At 40.3% G+C, this 20976-nt stretch overlaps 2 protein-coding genes across 2 annotated transcripts; both read left to right on the top strand.

The window, feature by feature from the left end:
• Positions 1 to 9970, top strand: LOC136288884 (histamine H3 receptor-like). The gene is made up of 3 exons (XM_066182387.1): positions 1 to 1077; positions 3654 to 3820; positions 6410 to 9970. Exons 1-3 carry the CDS (start codon positions 831 to 833, stop codon positions 7202 to 7204), a joined length of 1209 nt encoding a protein of 402 aa, XP_066038484.1. The 5' UTR covers positions 1 to 830; the 3' UTR covers positions 7205 to 9970.
• Positions 8567 to 20695, top strand: LOC136288898 (histamine H3 receptor-like). The gene is made up of 4 exons (XM_066182394.1): positions 8567 to 8582; positions 13230 to 13570; positions 16185 to 16351; positions 18795 to 20695. Exons 2-4 carry the CDS (start codon positions 13324 to 13326, stop codon positions 19572 to 19574), a joined length of 1194 nt encoding a protein of 397 aa, XP_066038491.1. The 5' UTR covers positions 8567 to 8582; positions 13230 to 13323; the 3' UTR covers positions 19575 to 20695.
• The last annotated feature ends 281 nt before the right edge of the window (positions 20696 to 20976 follow it).

Raw genomic sequence — 20976 nt, 5'->3', positions numbered from 1 at the left:
TCCCACCAGTATGGAAAGAAAATCCTCATCCTGTTAAAGTTAATTGCCAAGCTCTCATTCTCATTCAGGGAGTCTGCATTTAGTTCCTCGGTTCTGGAACAACAGCTGCTGGTGATGTCGCTGAAGCTGCTGCTAAGATTTTTGAAACTCATTTCAGAGAGTTTTGAGGTGATCTCTGAGGGTTGGACCATTACAGGTTAATGGCTCTGGGAAGTAACTGTATGTGTGCTTATTTACATCATATCAGTTTTCAGCCCCAGAGACCACAGAAAGGAGAAAAACAGCAACAACAAAGTCGACCATGCCTTCTGTCAGCAAAAAGAATAGATTCATAAACAGAGAGGGACCAAAGTCTTGCTGAATTGTAACAGTGTCAGATAAGCAAGGATGAAATTAAAAAAAAAAATCTCATTAAGATATGTACACAGGTTGAAGAAAAATAAAATAGAAAAAGTTGTTGTATATAATGCTAGCAAGCAAAAATCAGGAAGGGAGGGAGGAAAGCAGGAGGGAACCTCAAATCAAACCTCCTGACCTCCACAGATAAGAATCAAGTTGCTCAAAGAAGAACTTGCATTTTAAAATATGAGCTTGAAAAAACTGTATATTTCTTAAGCAGAAGGCTGCTAGAGTTCTGCTTTAAAAGAATCTTAGGAAAACTGTATCTAGCATCAAAAGCTTTTTGTTTTTCCCCTCCCTGAGACAATTTTTTTTGAATGCTTATTGGATTTTTGACGCATCCTCTTTTAACTCCTTAGGAATCTCAACCTTTTGGATAACGTTGCCAGATAGAACTTCCTTCCCAGGCTGACCTGACTTGGACACCCACCATGCACAACAGCACTGCCGAGACTCCGTACGCGGCCGCGACGTGTAACGAGACCTGGCCCACGCAGCCGCCGAGCTCCGAGTTCTCCCTGGGTGTGCTGGTGCTGCTGGCTTTCCTCATGGTGCTGCTGTGTCTGGTGACCATCCTTGGAAACACCCTGGTGATCCTTGCTTTTGTGATGGACAGAAACCTGAGGCATCGGAGTAACTATTTCTTTCTGAATCTTGCTGTTTCTGACTTTGCAGTGGGTAAGTCACCAGGTGTGGAGCCGTGTGCTGCTATTTGTGTTGTAGGAGTCTTAGGAGAAGCAGTGGTGTTTATTTTCTGTGTGTTTTCTTCTGAGAGAACTATTTCCCACCTGTGTCTGTGGGAAGGATGGGGAATGGGGGAAGTTGCATGGAGTGTTTTAGCAGCCTATTATTTTTCAGAAAATAAACAATGCTTTGTTAGGGAAGCAGGTAATGTTTAATGCTTCAGGATAAAATACTACTGTGGGAATTTAATAGACCAACAAGGAATGGGAGTTGTTTGTGAAGAGTTTTGTCTGAAATCCAGATACTCAAACCAAATACAGCCTATATTGCCTGACAGATCTTGCATACATGGTCAATATCTTCTTTCTAGTCTGCTGTCACACAATACAGATCATCACCTGAAGTTTGTGACTAAATAGTAATGAATACTATTTTTAAACATTTTTCTGTACATGCTCTGTCTAGAGTAATACCTTAGGAATATATGTTTGTATTGGCAAATAAAAATTACAAATAAAGCAATTTCTTAGATGTTTGATGCTGCATGTATATTTATACGTAGGGACACATTTAATTTTGAAACTTGTACTGAGAGAAAGTACGATTAAAACATGATTGTGTTGCTCGTGTGTGATGCTCAGTTGGAGACTGATGTATTGCAATATTCTGTGAAGTGTTGGGTGTCTTTCCTAAAAGCCTTGGTTAAATTATTCAATGTAGAAGGATGGTTTAAATAGTTGTGACTATTTAATAAAATCTGTATTCTGACTTGTCATATCACAATGATTTTTTTTCGTACACATTTCAGAAGTATACTTAAAGAACAGAAATAACTTTTCTTAAAATTTATTGCCAGTGCCAGAAATTCTGTCAAGGGCACAGCTTTTAATAGTCCTATCCTTGTGATATCCAGATCTCCTTGTAAAATGTTTTGATACCTCCCTGCATATGCTTGATATGTTCTTCCAACTTAATTCTGCCTTGTTGTGCTGCAGAGCTCTTGCTGCCTGCTCTCCAGTTACAGTGCACTGGAAAAAAACAGAACAGCAAGCAGAAAACCAGTGGACAAACTGGTGTTCTCTTGTCTGACTAACAATCTAGCATCATACTGAACAAATACCAGCATCTAGCTGACAAGTACGAGGTAAAAATGTTCTCTGCCAAAGAAGGAAATACAGCTAACTTGGCATTACCTACTTTCCATATTTTTTTTGTTCTGTGATGTTATGTTTACCTGAATGTCTAGTTTTTAATTATAGATTTTGTTAAAAGTTTTGCCTTTGCCTTAGCTTGACTGTGGAGTCCAACTGATTTGTATTTTTGTAGCTACATAATTTAGATTTGGGGTATGCTTAAATTATCCTTACTTTCTTCTTGATCTAAATTGCTAAAAGCTTGCAGAATCATTTGCTTATTCTTTTAACATATCTAATCTAGCTGCTTTTGACATTCAGCAGCTTTTGCTTTAGCTCTGTGCTTCTGGGCATGTAGCTGGGTTTAAATAGAGATGTCTTGATTCTTAGTAGAAGAAGAACAACAGGAACTGTAAGATTTTTATGGAAATGGAGACTCTCAAGATATTCTGTTACAGGAGTACACACTATTATGTAGTAAATCTAAAGTTAAAACCACAGCTTTTTTCCTGATGTGGATGTTAAAATGTATAATGTTTTGCTCAAAAGACCAAGTGCCAATTGCTCTGTAAATGTAGTGATTCCATTTTGTTGCAGTGTTGATGCTGTCCACTGCATTTCTGCATCCCAGTTGACTGTGCTGTTAGTTCTTCAGCCTCCCAAAGGTGTGTTGTGATTCTGTGCAGAGTGCCCACCTCAAAATCCATTAAAATGACTTCATATTGGCACTTCCACAACATTTGGATTTAGCCACCTAAATTTATGTAGCAATGGGTGTGGGTGGGTCACTCGTGTGTTCCCACAGTCTGGTGAGTTCCCATAGATAATATCCTATCAGCTCGCCCCTGAAAAGTGTTTATTATCAAGATTTATGATGAGGAGAAAGGTTAGGCTGGGTGTAGTTAGTTAATTGTGCTGTTCTTGTCTGCCTTTTGATCATATGCTTTTAAAAATCAGTCCGAAACTCATTTTTCTGTTAGAAGTTAAGTTCTGGAACACTTTCCGACACCCGTGTTTCTAATAGGGTAGAAACATGGCAATTGGATAATTTATTATAGAAAACAGTGAATTACATTGGGGGAAAGATGTTTTTCTTCGTTTTAATGTCAGCAGATAACACAGAATAGTGTTTACTTCACCAGGTAGAGCAGTCAACTGCTCCTTCCTTTAGCAGGAGTTGTTCACTGGAGAAGTAACAATGATACATAAAAAACACGATACACCTTTCAGAGAGCTTTTAATCATAAGAACTCCACTAGAACCTAGTTTATAGCAAAAGTTCTTTGGTTGCAGGATAATACAAAGCCTTCCATGTGTCAGTTCCAGCCAATATTGATCCAACTTTTATCAGATACTGCATAAATATCTCTCTGCTCTCAGAAATATCTCTCTGCAGTGCAGTGCTGGCTGATGTGTGCATTTGGCTTCTTTTCACAGGTACATTCTGTATGCCGTTGTACATCCCTTATGCCCTGACAGGGACATGGCACTTGGGAAGAAGCCTGTGCAAGCTCTGGCTGGTCATGGACTACCTCGTATGCACAGCTTCAGTGTTTAACATCGTTCTTATCAGCTACGACCGTTTCCTGTCAGTTACAAAAGCTGTAAGAATAACATTTCTATTTATTGCTTTATATACGTTGGGATTTCTATAAAACTCATAGTGTTTCACAATTAACACTTTAAGCTAAACAGTGCTTTGTTATTGATACCATTTTTTAATGGAGAAAAGATGATCCTTCAACATTGCATTGGGACTTAGAGATAGGACATTGCCTTGCCTATGATTTCAATGTTATCCTTGTGCCACCTGCAGTAGAAATTATTTAATTACACTACACAGGTGATGGGAAGGTCAAGGTGGGAAAGGAACTGCAGGCATGTGGAGAACTTGTGCCTTTGGCCATTGGAAGTGGTGGTGGTGATGAAAACTAGGCTGAGTCAAGGATCTGCTTAGGCTTAGATAAATTTTGTAAGAAGAGGGAATGGAGAGACATGTGAGATGGACTGAGTGAAGATCAGATGTGGATCTGAATTACCACAGGGGGTGATTGACGTGTGCTGACAATAAGAAGTTGAGTGGAAACTGATCCCTTGAAGCAAAATGAAAAATGAATCAAAATATGTGGAGAGGTAAGAGATGTTTCTTGAGTGTTGTAATTCTTCTGTTTCAGAAGATACCCAAGGAAAATCAATTAATAAATATTATCATTCATCATTTCTAAGCTCTACTTGTTGTTTGGTCATAGAATCACAGCATGATTTGGTTTGGAAGAGACCTTAAAGATTATCTGGTTCCAACTCCCTGCCATGGGCAGGGACACCTTCCATTAGATCAGGTTACTCAGAGCCCCATCCAACCTGGCCTTGAACACTTCCAGGGATGGGGCATCCACAACATCTCTGCTCAACCTCTTCCAGTGCCTCACCGCCCTCACAGTAAAGAATTTCTTCCTATTATCTGATCTAAACCTACTCTCTTTTGTTTTAAAGCCATTGCTCCTTGTCCTATCTTTACTTGTCCTTCAGATCCTGGAAGGCTGCAGCCAGCTCACCCCAAAGACTTTTCTTCTCCAGGCTGATGAGTCTGCTTGCTTGAATGACATGTTTCATATTGGACTGGGAGGTTCTCGTTCGGGAAGTGCTGATATGATGCCTAATCACTTTATCTTCTTCCCTAGTGGTGTGGTTTTACAGTTGGTTTTTGCTGGTTTGTTGTTTTTGATAGTTTTTGGGTTTTTTTTTTTGAAGCTGGAGAGTAAAGTATAAAAATCCCTGTATTTAAGATGCTAATGAAGCTGCAGAGCTCAGAATATGAAAATGTAAATTAAAGGGTCTCTTTAACCTACCTGAGATCTATGTTCTTGTGCAATTGCTGATGGTCTTAATTTGCATGATCACACTCTGGTTTTCTTCTTTAGATTATTAGGATGGAGTGAGGCTAGGAATGTGTAACAGGGCTGTTATCCAAAGAAAATACACCATGCTTCCTCATAGACTTGGGATCCACCTCTGCCTCTGCTGCAAAACTAGCCTGTGGTCAGGGTCCAGACTTAACAATTTGTGAAGCTGTGCCCAGCTTCCTGTTTTCTGCCTCTAAATTGAGCTGCTTGTGGTCTTGCACAGGGTGGCAAATTCATTACTGCAAACTTGGAGCTGTGCATGGAGTTAAAATGATGCTTTAAGATGTAATGGAGTCTGAACCTTCAGGCTACAGATACTTAAAACGAGACTCCAAACCAATGTGCATAACCCACTACTTCTCTGATACTTGCTGGTGAAATAGGGACAATGCCCTTTGTGTGGTGTGTGGCTGTGAAGGTGTCATTCATTATTATTTGTGTAGCACACAGGTGCTCTGCTAATGAACAGCATGGGAAGCTGATGAGGAAGGCAGCAGTTCTGAGGAAAGCCTGAGATGCCAAATGTTGAACAGTACAGAGAACATAAAATTGTCCAGCTTTTCATTAACTTATCTTCTTGTGCTATGAAAGATGGAGGGGACCAAGAGTATGGCTAGGCTATTACAGAGTGGGTTTAGCTCTTGTATTTCCTAACCTTGGATGAATTTATTTTAATTCTTACTATGCTGTCTGGGTAGACATAAAAGCATCAAGACTTTCAGTAGTGGAATGAACTATTTACAAGGTAAGGCTAATATTAAAGGAGTGATTCAATAAGGCAAGGGCTGTTATAGTATATGTCTGGGATAGATTTTTCTGCTATGGCAAGAGGAAAGAGTATCAAAAATTATATTGTCTGGTGTTTGCAGTCTCACATGGCAACCTGTCTAATATGGAAGGCTTCTACTTTTGCTGGGCATGTAGGAACTCCCACAGCTGCTTTCACTCTCTGCTGAGCCTGGGCTGATGAAGCATAAACCTATCCCTTACCAATTCCTTATTGCTACTTTACTGTGTAGTGGAAACAAGCTATGTTCTTTCACATCTGGAAGCCAAATGACAGTTTAGCTATCATAATTTCTGCTCCTCTCCTATGCCCAGTATTAAAATAAATCACAGAGCTGCAGTGTAAGGAGAACAAGACTAGTAGAACCTTACATAGGTAAGACATTATAGGTGTCTGGGGAAATACAGAACAAATACTATACTTGGCTTGATTACATATTTTTTTTTTACATAATTATCCAAAAATGTTGTCTGAATATGTGACATGTCCTTTTTCTCTTGCAGGTATCTTACAGAGCCCGTCAGGGAATTATGTCCAGCCCTGCCATCAAGATGGTGGCCATCTGGGTCTTAGCCTTTCTCCTGTACTGCCCAGCCATCCTGTTTTGGGAGCACGTGGCTGGACACAGCGTGGTGGGGGCGGATCAGTGCTACGCCGAGTTCTTTGACAACTGGTACTTCCTGCTGTGTGCATCCACCCTGGAGTTCTTTGTGCCACTGCTCCTGGTGACCTACTTCAACATGCACATCTTCCACAACATCCAGAGGCGCCAGCGGCGTGGCAGCGTGCAGGACTGTGAGCCTGCAAGGAGCAGCAGCCTGTCTTGGAGGTTTTGTGGCTTGCCGTGGCCAGGAGCATCATCTCCTTCATCAGAGGCAGAGGACAGTGTTTCATCACTAACAAGGTCATGGAGACCAGCAGTGGTGGCTAATGGTCCACCTCGAACAGAAACTAGTTCTACGGCTCTCAAAAGGAATTTTTCTGCTTCTTTCTGTTCAAGGACTGGATCAAAACTGCAACGGGACAAGAAAATAGCGAAGTCTCTTGCCATAATTGTCTGTGTGTTTGCCATTTGTTGGGCCCCATACTCCTTATTAATGATTATCCGCGGGGCCTGCCAAGGAAAGTGCATCCATAACTCCCTGTATGAAGCAACCTTTTGGCTTTTGTGGATCAATTCCTCTCTGAACCCATTTCTTTATCCTCTCTGTCATATGAGGTTTCGAATGGCTTTTCTGAAGATACTATGTCCCAAAAAGTTTGCAGCATTGAGATCTGGTAACACACCTTCTTTTTAGAGAGGTAAAAGAAATGTCTTACAGATAAGGTCCCTCTGTTATTTATTGATACCTTTTCATATGTATCATTGCCATAAGTAGAAGAAAAAACCATTTGTTTACTAATGACATTGTTTAAGAGTGCAGCAGAGTTATGTAGTTGCCCTGATATTGCTAATTTTCATGATCTCATTTTTGGTTTTGCTGGTGTGATGCCAGATTAATTACCATCTAGTGCATTGAAAAGAATAACAAGCTTTGCTGGATGTCCTCTTGGTTTGTGAGTTTGAGGTATATTTTTTTTTCCCTTCCCTTTTATTCTTTCCTTTGTTTAATACATAGAGCTGGCACTGTGAAAGAACTCTATTGCAATCTCCATAGAGAGTCATTGGAGGGTGATACCTGCTCATGTATGTGTTGAAGTAAAATTTATGTCCTATTTATGAACCTAAAGCTATCAGTGAAAAAGCATTCCTGCTACATTTTTAAGAGATTGTAAAAATAGTTACAGAAGCAGTATATTTTCATTTTATAAACTATTATGAAGACAAGAGAGTATCCTTTCCTTGTTATAATCCCCACAGTGAGCAGCATGCAAGTGAATGGACTGCCTAACCTGCCATATCTGTCCTTTCCAAATTTTATTGTAGTTCATACCTGGTGTTGCAGGACAAAGTACATGTAATTTGGTGGTTCTGAATGATTTTCAGAGAATGAAATTTTCCATGCTAAGAGAATTTTGAGTTTGGTTATCAAAATTGTCAGACATAAATGGTTATTTTTTTCACTGGTACTGTTTTTTCCCCTGACAATGGCTGCCTCTTCTGTCATGCTTAAATGATATTTAGTGCCAGATCTGTGCAGTATGTGATTGCCTAAAAGATAGGCCATGTTTGGGCACATGATTGCATTCCTGTTAAATTAGCAGAGCAAGCAATGCTAAGTTCATACTGGATTTATGATTCTGGCTGGCTGTGCAGGAATAGACAATAGCCTCTCTGGTGTAAAGCTTTGCAAGTGCAAAGGTATTCCATCAAAATGTCCGGAACAAATTTGATCTGACAGTGTGATTTTATACTAGATCAGTTCTTTGTGTCTTGTTACTGTGGCATTATATGGACTTTCTCTGCCACAGAACAAATATCAAACTGTATTTTTTCAATTATGGAGCAAAGGCCATATTCACTGCTTGACAATGAGGTTTGCAGAGGTCTGGAAGCTGATACAGAGGTGTCTTAAGCAGCTCTTAACAAACAAAGCAGTTGAATATCCAGTGCTGAAAGGAGTAAGGAGATGTGTTGGAGAAAGCAATGGAGCTTCATTGCACCCCATTCCATTTGCCAAACTTTCTTACCATGTGTTGAGTGTTGCAACTCACCCAGAAGGCTTTCATGGATGGGTAAGTGAGAGTCACTGGCTACATTTTTTTCTCTCCTTTTATGTAATTTTATTCCTCTTTGTTTAGAAATATAAAAATGTATGAAATGTGGAAAGAGAAATCTGATGAACAGAACAATGATGAGCAGTAGTAAATTTAAATAGTTTTTAATCTAATTTGAAATTGGCTGCAGAAGTGTTGCCATAACAGAGCACTCATTTGCAAACACAATTCAAATGCATGGAAGCAGCCAAATTATAGCACAAAAGTTGATGGCTTTGAAGAGCTAGAATGTCTTTCTGTTCAGAGGTCTGGAACTGAAGACTTCTCTTGCTAGTTTTCACTCTTCTGGAAGATTATCTTTCACCATTCATTCTCGCCATGCTTCCTTGCCTCACACAGGTAGTGTTATGGATTGAGAGCCTAGTTTCTAAGAGAGATGCAGCTTCAGGAGGAGGTCACTGATTCAGCACAGCTGTTTTTACTGTCATGAACTGTGGTGCTGGCATAGATTTTGTGGGGTTTGTTTTTCTGTGATGCTTAAGAAATCTAGACACACACACAACTCTAACACACAGAGTAAATGCTTTAGCATTTATAGAATAGCTGGTGTACTAAACATCTGTTAAACAGAGAAACTGAAGATAGGCTCAAGATGGAAATGTATTTGAGTTGTCTTTTCTATCCCTATACTTCTAGTATAAAAATTCAGTTTGCATTTTATACTTAAAGAATGTGTTGTTCATTTTAGAAAATTATCCTACAAAATTATTGACTAGGTAAACTGAGTCCACATTTTGCAATGCTGGAAAACTAGTTACTCAGGGAATTTGCCAGGCAGCAGAATCTGCAATGAACTTGAAAGAACACAGCATGATGAAGCTACTAGAGATCAGTGTTTTTTAGAGTCTATTTTACACCCACAATGTTCAGAGTGTTTTCTCACACCACTCCTGTGTATTAGATGAATTTGTTGTACTTTTCTAATTGTTGAAATTTTTGCTTAGTGCTCCCAGGGTGAGTCAAGCACTGGGTTGCTGTGCCCACGGCTTTAAAGCTGTCTTGGTCAGGGTGGCATCATAAAGACTCTCCCTTGTAAATCATGAATCAGACATTTTTCAGGGTTATGGTAAGATACTTATTCAGCGTATGTTCTTATGCCCAAACTCAAATGGATGTTTCTTGCCAAAGGATGTTTCTTTTTCTAACCCAGGTCTCTCTAACCAGTCACTCATCTATTTCACTATTTCACTATTTCATGTCCTTGAATTTTCTTCTGTCTTTGCAGATGTTCAGTAGACCTTCTAAATACATGATGATATATGACTTTGTGGTTTTCAACTCAAACCACACCATTTATTTTCCAATCTGACCCTCTCAGATTAAAAAACAACTACAACAAACCAAAAAACCTCAACAAATAAAAAAAAATGTTGAAAGAAATTGTGTTAACTTTTTTTTGTTTATTTCTGGAACAAATATTGAACCCTAATGATTCTCGTAATGTCCATGTCCTTTGTTTTCCAAACGAAATAGCCCATAGATTTCCCCCCAAATGCCACACAGGACTATGGTTACAACTTCAACATTTGATTTATTCCCTAATTTTAAAAGCAAATTACTTCATTCCTCTTGTCCACTAATCCAGTAATTTTATCAAAGAAGACAACCAAGTTGCTCAGGCATTATTTAGCCTTGGTAAGTTCATGCTGACTCTTCCCAGTCACCTTCTCCTCTCCCAGGTCCTCAGAAATACCTTCCAAGAGGATTCACTCCATTGTTTTCCCAAGGACTAAAGACAATCTGACTTTTTGTCCTTGTGGCAGCGTTTGAAGATCGTTGCAACATTTGCCTTTCTTCAGTTGTTGGGAATCTCCTTTTATGTCCACAACCATTCTAAGAGGATAGAAAGTGGCCTTGAAAAGGTGGTAGCTGGTTTTCATGATAGCCCAGTGGGTTCCATCGACTTTCATGGGTCAAGTCCCCCCAGGTAATCCTGCTTTATTCTCACCTGCTTGTGACAGTTCTCATCCTTGAACTCATTTACTAAGCATGGAGGAAATGGAGACCTACTTAGTAATGAATGAAGCCAAGGAAGCACTGAGTATCTCAGCCTTATCTGCACCTGCTGTCACTGGATCACTGGTCCCATCCAACAAAGTACCTATATTTTTATTATTCACCATTTTGCTGTTAATGGGGTGGCTGAAGTTCTTCATGTTGTCCTTGATGTCCTTTACAAACGTCAACTCTAGGTGAATTTTTGTTTTCCTAACATCACTCATATGTGGCCAGGTGACATTTCTGAATATCTCCTTAGTATTCTCTCCCTCCTTCAAACTCCATCATGCTGCCTTTTGGCATTGTAGTCTCCAGGGTTAGCCACTGTCACGGTACATCTGCTTGTTTTTCTGAGAAATGGGATGGACTATTCTTGTGCATGGAGGTTGCTGTCCTTAGACACCTGCAGCTTCCTTGAGCTCCTTGTCTTTTGGATCTGCCTCTCATGGGATTCCCACTACCACTTTCCTAAACGGAAATCTGCTCACCTTAAGCCCATGGTCTGCACTGCTACTCTCCTTCCTCCTCCCAGTAAGGGCCTGAACATGAGAAACAGGACCCCAGACAGCTCTTTAAAGGTGCTGTTTATTTCATAGATTGAATTCACAGCAGTCATGGGTCATGGGTAACAGAGCTAAGCCTATAGCTGTCAGCACCAGCTTATAGGCAAAACCTGAAGCCACTTTAGCTCTTGTTACAATGCATTATATAGTTTTCTTTACTGAGCATCTTAATACATAAAAACCAATCACCATCAGACACAATACCTTTACATTTACCTACAGCCTATCACAACAACTATTATTACCATATTATGATTAGTACTATCCAATCACATCGAGTTGTATGTTACATTTTAAGGTTAAAGTTTTTCTTCTTTTTTCTGGCAGTGAAAAATTCTTAGACCTTTTTTCTACTTGGTAAAAACATGTTTTTGTTTCTAGATGACTTATCCTTTGCTCTTAACAGTAAAAGTTTTCTTCCAAGTCATCTTAACCTTTGTTCAATAACAACTAACTCAGCAATCCCTAACTTAAACATTTTTTATTCTTCTATATCAAAACTTGCTTTCATTTCTAATGGACCTTCTGCTAAGCATTCATGTCTGTAAGACTTTCCTGTTGAATTTTAAATTTTGTTAAATCACCAACACATCCCCTTTAGGATCTTCAGTTCCACTACCTCATCATCACTACATCCGAGTCTGGCACTGATAGCACATCCCTATACAGCCCCTCTTTCCCACTGAGCAGGTGATTCAGCTGTGCATCACCCCATCAGCCCACGCAGAACTTGTATCTGAAAGTTCCCCCAGACGGCCTCCAGGAACCTTGTTCACTGATAGGACCTGATGTGTTGCACTTCCAGCAGATGCCATGACTGCAGAAGTCCTACATAAGAAGCAGGTCCTACGGTCCAGAAGCTTCCTTGAATTGCTTAAAGAAGACTTCTTCACCTCCCACACCCTGAGATCCGCAACATGGTCTCACCACAATGTCACCCAAATCAAATGTGGCTTGGTGACTGCACAGGAAGCTCTAGTGCCTCCTCAATGCTCCCCAGGCTGCAGCTGTGCACACACATCTAAGGCAGCTGTGTCTCATTGCCACGTTTTGCCATTCCTGAGGTGTCTTCTGATTGCCACATTTTGCCATTCCTGAGGTGTCTTCTGTTTCTGTCACCCTACACCTTTTGCTATAATGACTCTTTGCAACACAATTCCCTTTGTTCCTCAAAATGGTAGCAGAGCACCGTATCTTTCCTCCCCACATCTTGCCCACCCTCTCTTTCCTTGTTTCTTGGCCTACATCTTCCCAAGCACCTGGCATTATGGCTGCAATTTGAAATGCTGGTCACTCAGTGTGCCACAGTGCTACAGTCAGTGAGTGTCAGCCACAGTCATGGTCTACCAAATTCTGTGCACTCCTACCAAAATAAATGGAGGTGAGATGAGGAAAGGGTATCTTTTCTCACCCCTGAAAAGGCCTAAAGGCTTGGTACTTAATGGAGTAAAAGCTTATCTAGGATTACTTGGGAGGTGCAGGATTAGACTGGCCACACTATAAAAACCTTCAAAGTCCAAGTATTTGGTTTGTTCTGCCCAGAGCTTCTGGTTGGGGTGAGCTGAAGAGGTATTGATGATGCTTCTGCTGCATGTAACTGCATTACAAATGCTCTGTAACCAGCAACACTAAGAAATATCTCTCTGTTATTAAAATTTAAAAATGTAAAATTTAAAAAGTGGTATAGCAGCAAGTACAAAAATGTCTACATTTTACTGTAAGGAAAATAGAATTGTAAAAATTTTAATCCGGTTCACCACTGTGGAGGTGAAAATGAGATATGATTTTCGCTTCAGCACAATTTGATGTGTAAAGCCACTTACACATTGCTAATTTGCAAAATGCTTGACTGTGAAAGAGTTATTTTCAGAAAAGCTTTTTTGAGATTAGTAGATAAGGATCTGGGTCCAGGAAAGACACTGCTTATGAGGTGTCTTTTCTAAAGCCAATAGGTGCATTCAGATCAAGAAATGTCAGAGTCCAGGTCTTGAACTCTTGTGTTCCATTTTTTTAATATTGTGAATCTTTTCTTTTTATGTTTCAGTATTCAGCCCAGGCTGTTAATAGACTTATCTCAACCTTTTGGATAACGTCAGATAGAACTTCTTTCCCAGGCTGACCTGACTTGGACACCCACCATGCACAACAGCACCGATGAGACTCCGCACGCGGCTGCGACGTGTAACGAGACCTGGCCCACGCAGCCGCCGAGCTCCGAGTTCTCCCTGGGTGTGCTGGTGCTGCTGGCTTTCCTCATGGTGCTGCTGTGTCTGGTGACCATCCTTGGAAACACCCTGGTGATCCTTGCTTTTGTGATGGACAGAAACCTGAGGCATCGGAGTAACTATTTCTTTCTGAATCTTGCTGTTTCTGACTTTGCAGTGGGTAAGTCACCAGGTGTGGAGCCGTGTGCTGCTAATTGTGTTGTAGGAGTCTTAGGAGAAGCAGTGGTGTTTATTTTCTGTGTGTTTTCTTCTGAGAGAACTATTTCCCACCTGTGTCTGTGGGAAGGATGGGGAATGGGGGAAGTTGCATGGAGTATTTTTATAGCCCAATGTGTCTCAATACACATAATAATGAGAAATGCATCCTTTTTCATATAAATACTTCTAATGTTGCTTAAAGAAAAAGGAGTGACTATTATATGTGAATGCTTTTCAAAGAAGTTGTTTGCTACAGTTTGTTTTACTCTTGCCTCTCCTGTAAGAGTATTCATCACACACTTCAGAACATCTTTGTATTTGACAGTTATGTGTGATAAATCCAGGTAAATGGATTACTTCTCTACATAGTAATAATGGTTTATGAATGTATTACACTACAGCAAGACACTTTATCACCAGAACTTTTTACTGGCTTCAGCTTAACACCAGCTCTTGATCTGATGGGTTTTTTGATACCAGTAACACCCTGCTGGCATCTCTGATCTATATTCCTTATTGGTCCCCTCTTCCCATAGCGTCACTGCAGAACTCCAGTAGAGTTTGTTGCTGCAGCTGCCATGAATCCAGTCCTGGCTGGTGATGCCAAGTGAGGTGGTGGTGGAGTGAATGCCTTTTGCAGCACTCCTCCATGGCTGAAGTCAGGGAAACAGCACATGCAGCAGAGAAAGCCTGACAAAACCATAGTCCCGTGGCAGATGTGGTAGATGTGCCAGCAAATGTCTTGACTTGAGGCTGGCAAGGTGGTAGTTCTGCACACTTCTGCTTTCTCTTCAGGATGGTCACAGAGACCAGTATTCACTGTGAGAAAGGAAATCATGGCCGCAGACCTACTGCACTTCTGACACTACCAGTGCTGTTCTTTGTCAGCGCTGTGTAGTGAAGTGTATTAGTTTAGCCTTTAAGATTTTCCCTCATTTATGCCATTTATAACATGTGCTGCCTTATTCTGGGGCTTGCCCCATGGGGCAGAAACCAAACAATGCATATGATGAAGCCTTTGCTTTCCTGCTAAGGAAAATTGTCTCCAGACAATTTGCTGGAGCTGCTATTTCATTGCTCAGGTCTTGTGCAAAAGTCTGTTTCTCCTCATGTCTCATAGTTTAGTCAAGAGAATTAAATATCTACCTTCTGGATCTGTTCTTTGTGACTGGTGCGTCATGCATTCTTAAACCAGCCAAGAGGAAATGATTGCCATCAGTAATAGATTGGCCTGTATAGACTGTAAATGTAAGATTTTGTCTCTGATATTGGTCAGGAAATACTTTATTTTCTGAAATTGCTGTGGCACTGTTTTATTTTAATTTATTAAAAGTCTGGAATCTTTCCAGGGATGTGACACGTATCTTTTGCATCCAGTAATTAGTAAAAGTAAGAATAGCTTCAATGTCAATGCTTAAAACCTGGATTTTGCCTCTATATTTATATGTACAGCTGAAAGCAGTCATTACTTTTTGACATGGTGCCAAACATTAGTCCCATTGAAGTTCATGAGAACAGTAGCTGTTATCAGCAACCATGAAAAGTGAGTATTTCGTACCAAAGTGATGCTGCTTGTATTTAAGGTATATGTTAAAACAAGCCAACAGTACTGAAAGCGCTGTGAGAATTTCCCTGTTGATAACAGTCTGACAGCTCATTGCCCAGAGTTTTATTGTCAATGGACCACATCACCCTGGATATGTTTAGTAACTTCTAAGATCATGATGGACATGTCAGGAAAGGAATAATCTGAAGAGTTTAAAATGGATCGTGAAGCAGCATATAATTTTGTATTTGTCTCTGGTAGATCAGCATTTTCAGGAATGTAGAATCAGCTATTGCACCACACTTTTGAAAGAATAGTAGTGTTAAAATGAAAAAGTTGCTGGCTTAAAAATAAAACACAAATATGATTTTCTTAATGAAGTACTTCAGTGGAAGGTCTTTTGGATAAAACACAAAATTAACAAACCAGAATAGTTCTGGAGTTATTCTCAGGTAGAGAAGAAGCATGAAATTAAAACACTCCTTAAAAGTGAGAGTTTTATACTTCTGCTGAATTACTCTGTCTCTGGTAGAACACCACCAGACTGACCAATATATTGTCTTCAGCTTATAAATGCTCACCAATCCTACAGGAGTAATTGCCATTGGCAACATCTGCAGAGGTGTTTGTGGGAAAATTCTAATACAAATGAAAGAATAGAGGAAATACAATGATGAAGTTACCTATCAGAATGCAACCACAGTGCATATATGCTGCAGTACTAATTTTATACCTTTAGAGAGTCTAAGTTGGTTAGACTTGGATTTTCTTCTTCAGTAAATCCTTCTTTGCTGAATTGCTTTCTGCTTATTCTCAACAATCAGCATCCATCAATCACACCAAGATCTAAGACATAGAAAGTCACCATCAGATTTGCTGAGAATTTAAGAATTTATTTATATAAATTACATATTCACCTTACTAGGTTTGTTGATTTTTTTACCCAAACACCAAAACAGTGTGTTTCTCTGCTTCCAGGAATTTGCAATCCCTATGAACTGCATGGTGTCTTTGTGGTTGCTTTCCACAGGTGTGTTCTGCATGCCCCTCTACATCCCTTACAGCCTGACAGGCAAATGGCACTTGGGAAGAGGCATCTGCAAGCTCTGGCTGGTAATGGACTACCTCCTCTGCACAGCTTCAGTATTTAACATTGTTCTTATCAGCTATGACCGTTTCCTATCTGTTACTAAAGCTGTAAGTACCCTGGTTAGAGCTTCTCTGATTTTTTTCTTTGGATGGTTATATTCACCAACCTTTGCTGTGTTGATAAGCCCAAATTTGTTGAAGATAATACCCCTCAAAAATATACTGGCATGTGGAGATTATTAGATATTTTGCAGCCAGATGGGATGAATATTCTACATTAAGCATGCTTCAGTGCAGAGCCAGTCAACCAGGACTTTTCTCACAATTTCTGCTGCAAGCTGCTGTTGTGTTACTGCTTGAGGAAAAGAAGTCTAGGGGGTAAAAAGTGTAAGGCAGCAGACTGGTAAAAAAGGAGCAGGGAAAGAGGAAATTCAGAGTAAACTGGATTTGGGGTTGGACCTAAAATCAGGCATGAAAGGAAAAGACAGTGGATCTAGGGCAGTGAAATAAAGGACACTGGGGAGGGTGTCTAGACCTGAGATGTGGTCAAAAAAGATTCTGGATAAGACTGGGAGCAAGAGAAAACAGTCAGAAAGTGGGACAAAAGGCAAACTGCAATCATTGCCTGTAGATATGCAGCAATAAACTCCTCTTTGTGTCTGGAGAAGAATCCCAAACTTCAGACCCATCCTGTCTCTGCTTTCTGCAGAGAATCCTACACACCTGGTGTGAGCTTTATGTCTTGGGCCATGCTAGAGGTGGGGTCCAGTATTTCTCACCAGCCACACTGCTAGCTCAAGTGGCAGGAAATGTCATAGAGAACTAAAGGTTCCAGCTCTTTCGTGCATATGAGACTGTCAACGTAACTTCATGCAATAGAATTTCAGTCTTATTTGTGGTAATTGATTTAACTTCTATTACTGCCTTTTTAAATTAAATTTTATTATTTTATTTTATTTTATTTTATTTAAGGAAAAAATCTTTGAAACCAAACACCAGAATTGCTGGCGTGTAAGAAACCTTATGCTAGAAGGCCAAAGACTCAGCTTTTACAAAGTGCAAAATTCAGAGCTCCTATACAAATGCAATTAAGACCTATGGATATTTGTATGATAGTTCTAGTGACATTAACTCAAAATTTTGCTATCAGCTGGCTGTCTAAGCTTGCAGAATTACACATTTGTCCTGTGAAAGGGATGAAGCAGAATATGATCCACATTATATCTATCTGTTCTGCAATGTATAGTGACAAATATGTGCTGGCCCTGGAGTGGATGGAGAAGGAAGAAAATAGGTAGTTTTTTTAGTTTCGTCAGCTAAGGGCTGTGGTGCAGGTGTAGTATCTCTTCCTTCATCCTCATAAATTGTCTAGTAAATAATTTATTTTTTTTTTGCCTTTTCTGTTGAAAGATGCAGAACGTTATTTGTTTGTAAAATGCTGTAAAAAGCCGTGCAGTTTCAAGTGAGTGGGAGTCATGCTCCCAACAACTATAAAGTGCTAATTCCTCTGGCACTTTAGACCATAGGTATCTCAAAAAAGGCATACCAAATTACTAGGTACTGATGGATTGTCACAGTCTGGTCTGGTAGTGAAGGTGCCGCGACCTTCCTCGCTAGAAGTGTCTTTAAAAAGACACCTAGATTGACGGAGGCACAGGCACTCTCAGGCGGAGAGTGATTCAGCTCTTGTGCACCCTTAGGTGTGAGTGATCAGCTATTTGATGCACTCTCAAATGCAGAATGATTTGCTCTTTGTGAGGCTGCCTGAGCCGCAGAGGCACAGTTGCCACCCTCAGTGATGCAGGAATAAAGCAGTGAGATGGGGTCTTCCTGATCTCCAGGAGAGCTTCTTTATTCCATGAGGTCCAGAGGACAAAGGAGCAAAATGGTCTTGGGGGAGCAGGATTATATATGGTAGCCAGGTGCAGGGTTTCACAACTTGGCCAATGGGGAAAGGAATTGGGAAAGGGACCAATCAGGGGAAGGATCTAAAAAGAACCAATCAGGAGGGGTTAAAACCAGGAACAAAGGAAATAACCAATGGGGTATGAAACATTAACACACAACTGCAAAAATGGGTTGAAGTATTTTTTCTCAACTTGAGCCGCAACAAAAACTCTCACAGGGACTTCCTAAAGGAGAGTCCCTGCGAACTAAGTCAGCCTAGGGGCTGCATACGGGTTGAAGCACTTTTGCTCATCCTGAGCTGTAAGGAAGTCTCCCAAGGGGACTTACTAAAGGGGAGTCACTACAAATTGTTTGTGAAGGAGTGAATCATTCTGTGTGGATGGTCCAGACACCACCACAGTGGATGGATTATGTTTCATCTCATGTACCTGGACCCTGGTACAGTGACATTAATTTGCAGAGAGACAACATCATGCTTTATCAGCATCAATGAAATAAATATCCTTGGGTGAGCTTCAGCTGATCGACACAGCCAAATCTCTCTATTACCAAGCATCTCTTGAGTTCATTTTCTGTTGCTTCTCTTAGTTCCAAAATGGGTCTCTACAAGTCTGATCTTCTTATGTTTTTTTTTCCCTCACAGGTATCTTACAGAGCCCGACAGGGAACAACATCTAACCCTGCCATCAAGATGGTGGCCATCTGGGTCTTAGCCTTTCTCCTGTACTGCCCAGCCATCCTGTTTTGGGAGCACGTGGCCGGACACAGCGTGGTGGCGGTGGATCAGTGCTACGCCGAGTTCTTTGACAACTGGTACTTCCTGCTGTGTGCATCCACCCTGGAGTTCTTTGTGCCACTGCTCCTGGTGACCTACTTCAACATGCACATCTTCCACAACATCCAGAGGCGCCAGCGGCGTGGCAGCGTACAGGACTGTGAGCCTGCAAGGAGCAGCAGCCTGTCCTGGAGGTTTTGTGGCTTGCCGTGGCCAGGGGCATCATCTCCTTCATCAGAGGCAGAGGACAGTGTTTCTTCTTCCATGAGACCAAAGAAAGAGTCTTTGGGAACTGACTGTCCATCCAGGGACAATTCTGTAACCCCAGAAAACGACTGTTCTGTTTCCTTCTGTGCAAAGACCAGATCAAAACTGCAACAGGACAAGAAAATAGCAAAGTCTCTTGCCATAATTGTCTGTGTGTTTGCCATTTGCTGGGCTCCATACTCCTTATTAATGATTATCCGTGGGGCCTGCCAGGGAACCTGTGTCCATAGCTTCCTGTATGAAGCAACCTTTTGGCTTTTGTGGATCAATTCCTCTCTGAACCCATTTCTTTATCCTCTCTGTCATGTTAAATTTCGGATGGCTTTTCTGAAAATACTGTGTCACAAAAAGTTTGCAACATTGAGATCTGGTTCCTTTTAGAAGGAAAAAGAAAAACAAGGTCCAAGATGACCTGGATGAGGGATTTAAGTTGCCACTGTTTGAGATCAGATTTAGTCTTTTCCAGGAGATTAAACTAGTTGGAAAATCTAAATAAGCCTTCAGTGAAATGTCCTCCTGCAGACAAATGTGCATGATCAAGGTTTGTATATTTTGCCCAACTATTTTAATTGGCCAGTTAAAGGCTATTGCCTCTGTCTGACTTTGCCTAGTAGTCTATCCACTTTATCTTGATTCTGATCACTGAAAATGTTGTCTTCAGTTGCAGTACTGCTTATATTTATGTTCACAGGTGATACTAGTTAAAAATACAGTAAAGTTGTGTATTATCCATAGGGTCAATTGCATTCTAAAATTGCTATCTCTCCGTTCTAGTTCTTTTGAACAATTTGCATCCAGAATATAATTTTTGCCTATATGAAACATCCAATGAAGTTGTCATTTTTGTTTTCAGGCAAGTAGCAGGATTACTTCCTTCCACTAAAGGTTTTTGGCCATCAGAAGCAAATAGGAACTACTTTCAAAAACTTGGATGTATGTGTTCTCTACAGACGGACATCACTCGCTATCTTTGCTCAGAGGCAGCAGTAGAGAATTCAGGTCTGTAAAGCATTTATGTGGATGTCCAACTATTCTGCAAGAAACCAGCTTTCTTCAGATGTAGTTTTGAGAGATCATGGGAAGACAAGTATTTGTTCTTACTCCCTGGGGGGAAAATCCAATTCTGTTTCTGTTACAAGCCCTCAGATGGACGTTGTGATAAATGGGTGTATTTCTTACACACTGTGTAAAGCTGTGTTTGTTTTTCTGCATGAGCCAGGGACATGGCTGGCCTTGATGGCTGCCTGAAGAATGTCTGGTGAGAGCTGAGACAGCTTGGAGGTGATCTTCCTTCAAAACACACTTTCCATACTGTTAAGGGCTATTTACTTGCATTTCTCTGGAATTTTCAGGTATTAACTTTCTTACTAAATAAGTGTAACTTAAAAATGTAAATAATTTCATTTTATCACAGGGTCAGTAAGTATAAGGCTAGGAAATAAATGGAAGAATGAAAACTAAAGAAATGTGAGAGGTATTTGGTGTCCATTTTATCTTCTGGTTTTATTTGGGGTAGTATATTAGTATATTTTACTTAACAGTCTTCTGAGTGTTATTCTAGGCTGAATTACCATTTAATCACAATTATGTGTTTTGCTATACCATATGATAATTTATACTTTTACTTATACAAATTACACACGTATTCAGCAATGTAAGAAGTATTGTGTCTCAAATTTGAGATGAGAACTCTAATATTCAATACAAACTACTTTGAAGACCTGTTTTATTCATTTGTTATGAGATTTTGGCCTGTGAGTTTGGCTTGTAATTACTGCTAAAA

Source organism: Chamaea fasciata, unplaced genomic scaffold, assembly GCF_029207755.1.
Source record: "Chamaea fasciata isolate MVZ Bird 193981 ecotype frontalis unplaced genomic scaffold, bChaFas1.0.hap1 SCAF_1, whole genome shotgun sequence".
Classification (NCBI taxonomy): Eukaryota; Metazoa; Chordata; class Aves; order Passeriformes; family Sylviidae; genus Chamaea; species Chamaea fasciata.
This window is presented reverse-complemented; position numbering and strand designations above follow the sequence as displayed.

What these genes read in the sequence shown, in the direction of transcription:
- LOC136288884 (XM_066182387.1), top strand. Translation starts at nt 831, where the DNA reads ATGCACAACAGCACTGCCGAGACTCCGTACGCGGCCGCGACGTGTAAC. An exon ending in TGTTTCTGACTTTGCAGTGG is followed by an intron (nt 1,078 to 3,653) that starts GTAAGTCACCAG and finishes TTCTTTTCACAG; the next exon opens with GTACATTCTGTATGCCGTTG. An exon ending in TCCTGTCAGTTACAAAAGCT is followed by an intron (nt 3,821 to 6,409) that starts GTAAGAATAACA and finishes TTTCTCTTGCAG; the next exon opens with GTATCTTACAGAGCCCGTCA.
- LOC136288898 (XM_066182394.1), top strand. Translation starts at nt 13,324, where the DNA reads ATGCACAACAGCACCGATGAGACTCCGCACGCGGCTGCGACGTGTAAC. An exon ending in TGTTTCTGACTTTGCAGTGG is followed by an intron (nt 13,571 to 16,184) that starts GTAAGTCACCAG and finishes TGCTTTCCACAG; the next exon opens with GTGTGTTCTGCATGCCCCTC. An exon ending in TCCTATCTGTTACTAAAGCT is followed by an intron (nt 16,352 to 18,794) that starts GTAAGTACCCTG and finishes TTTCCCTCACAG; the next exon opens with GTATCTTACAGAGCCCGACA.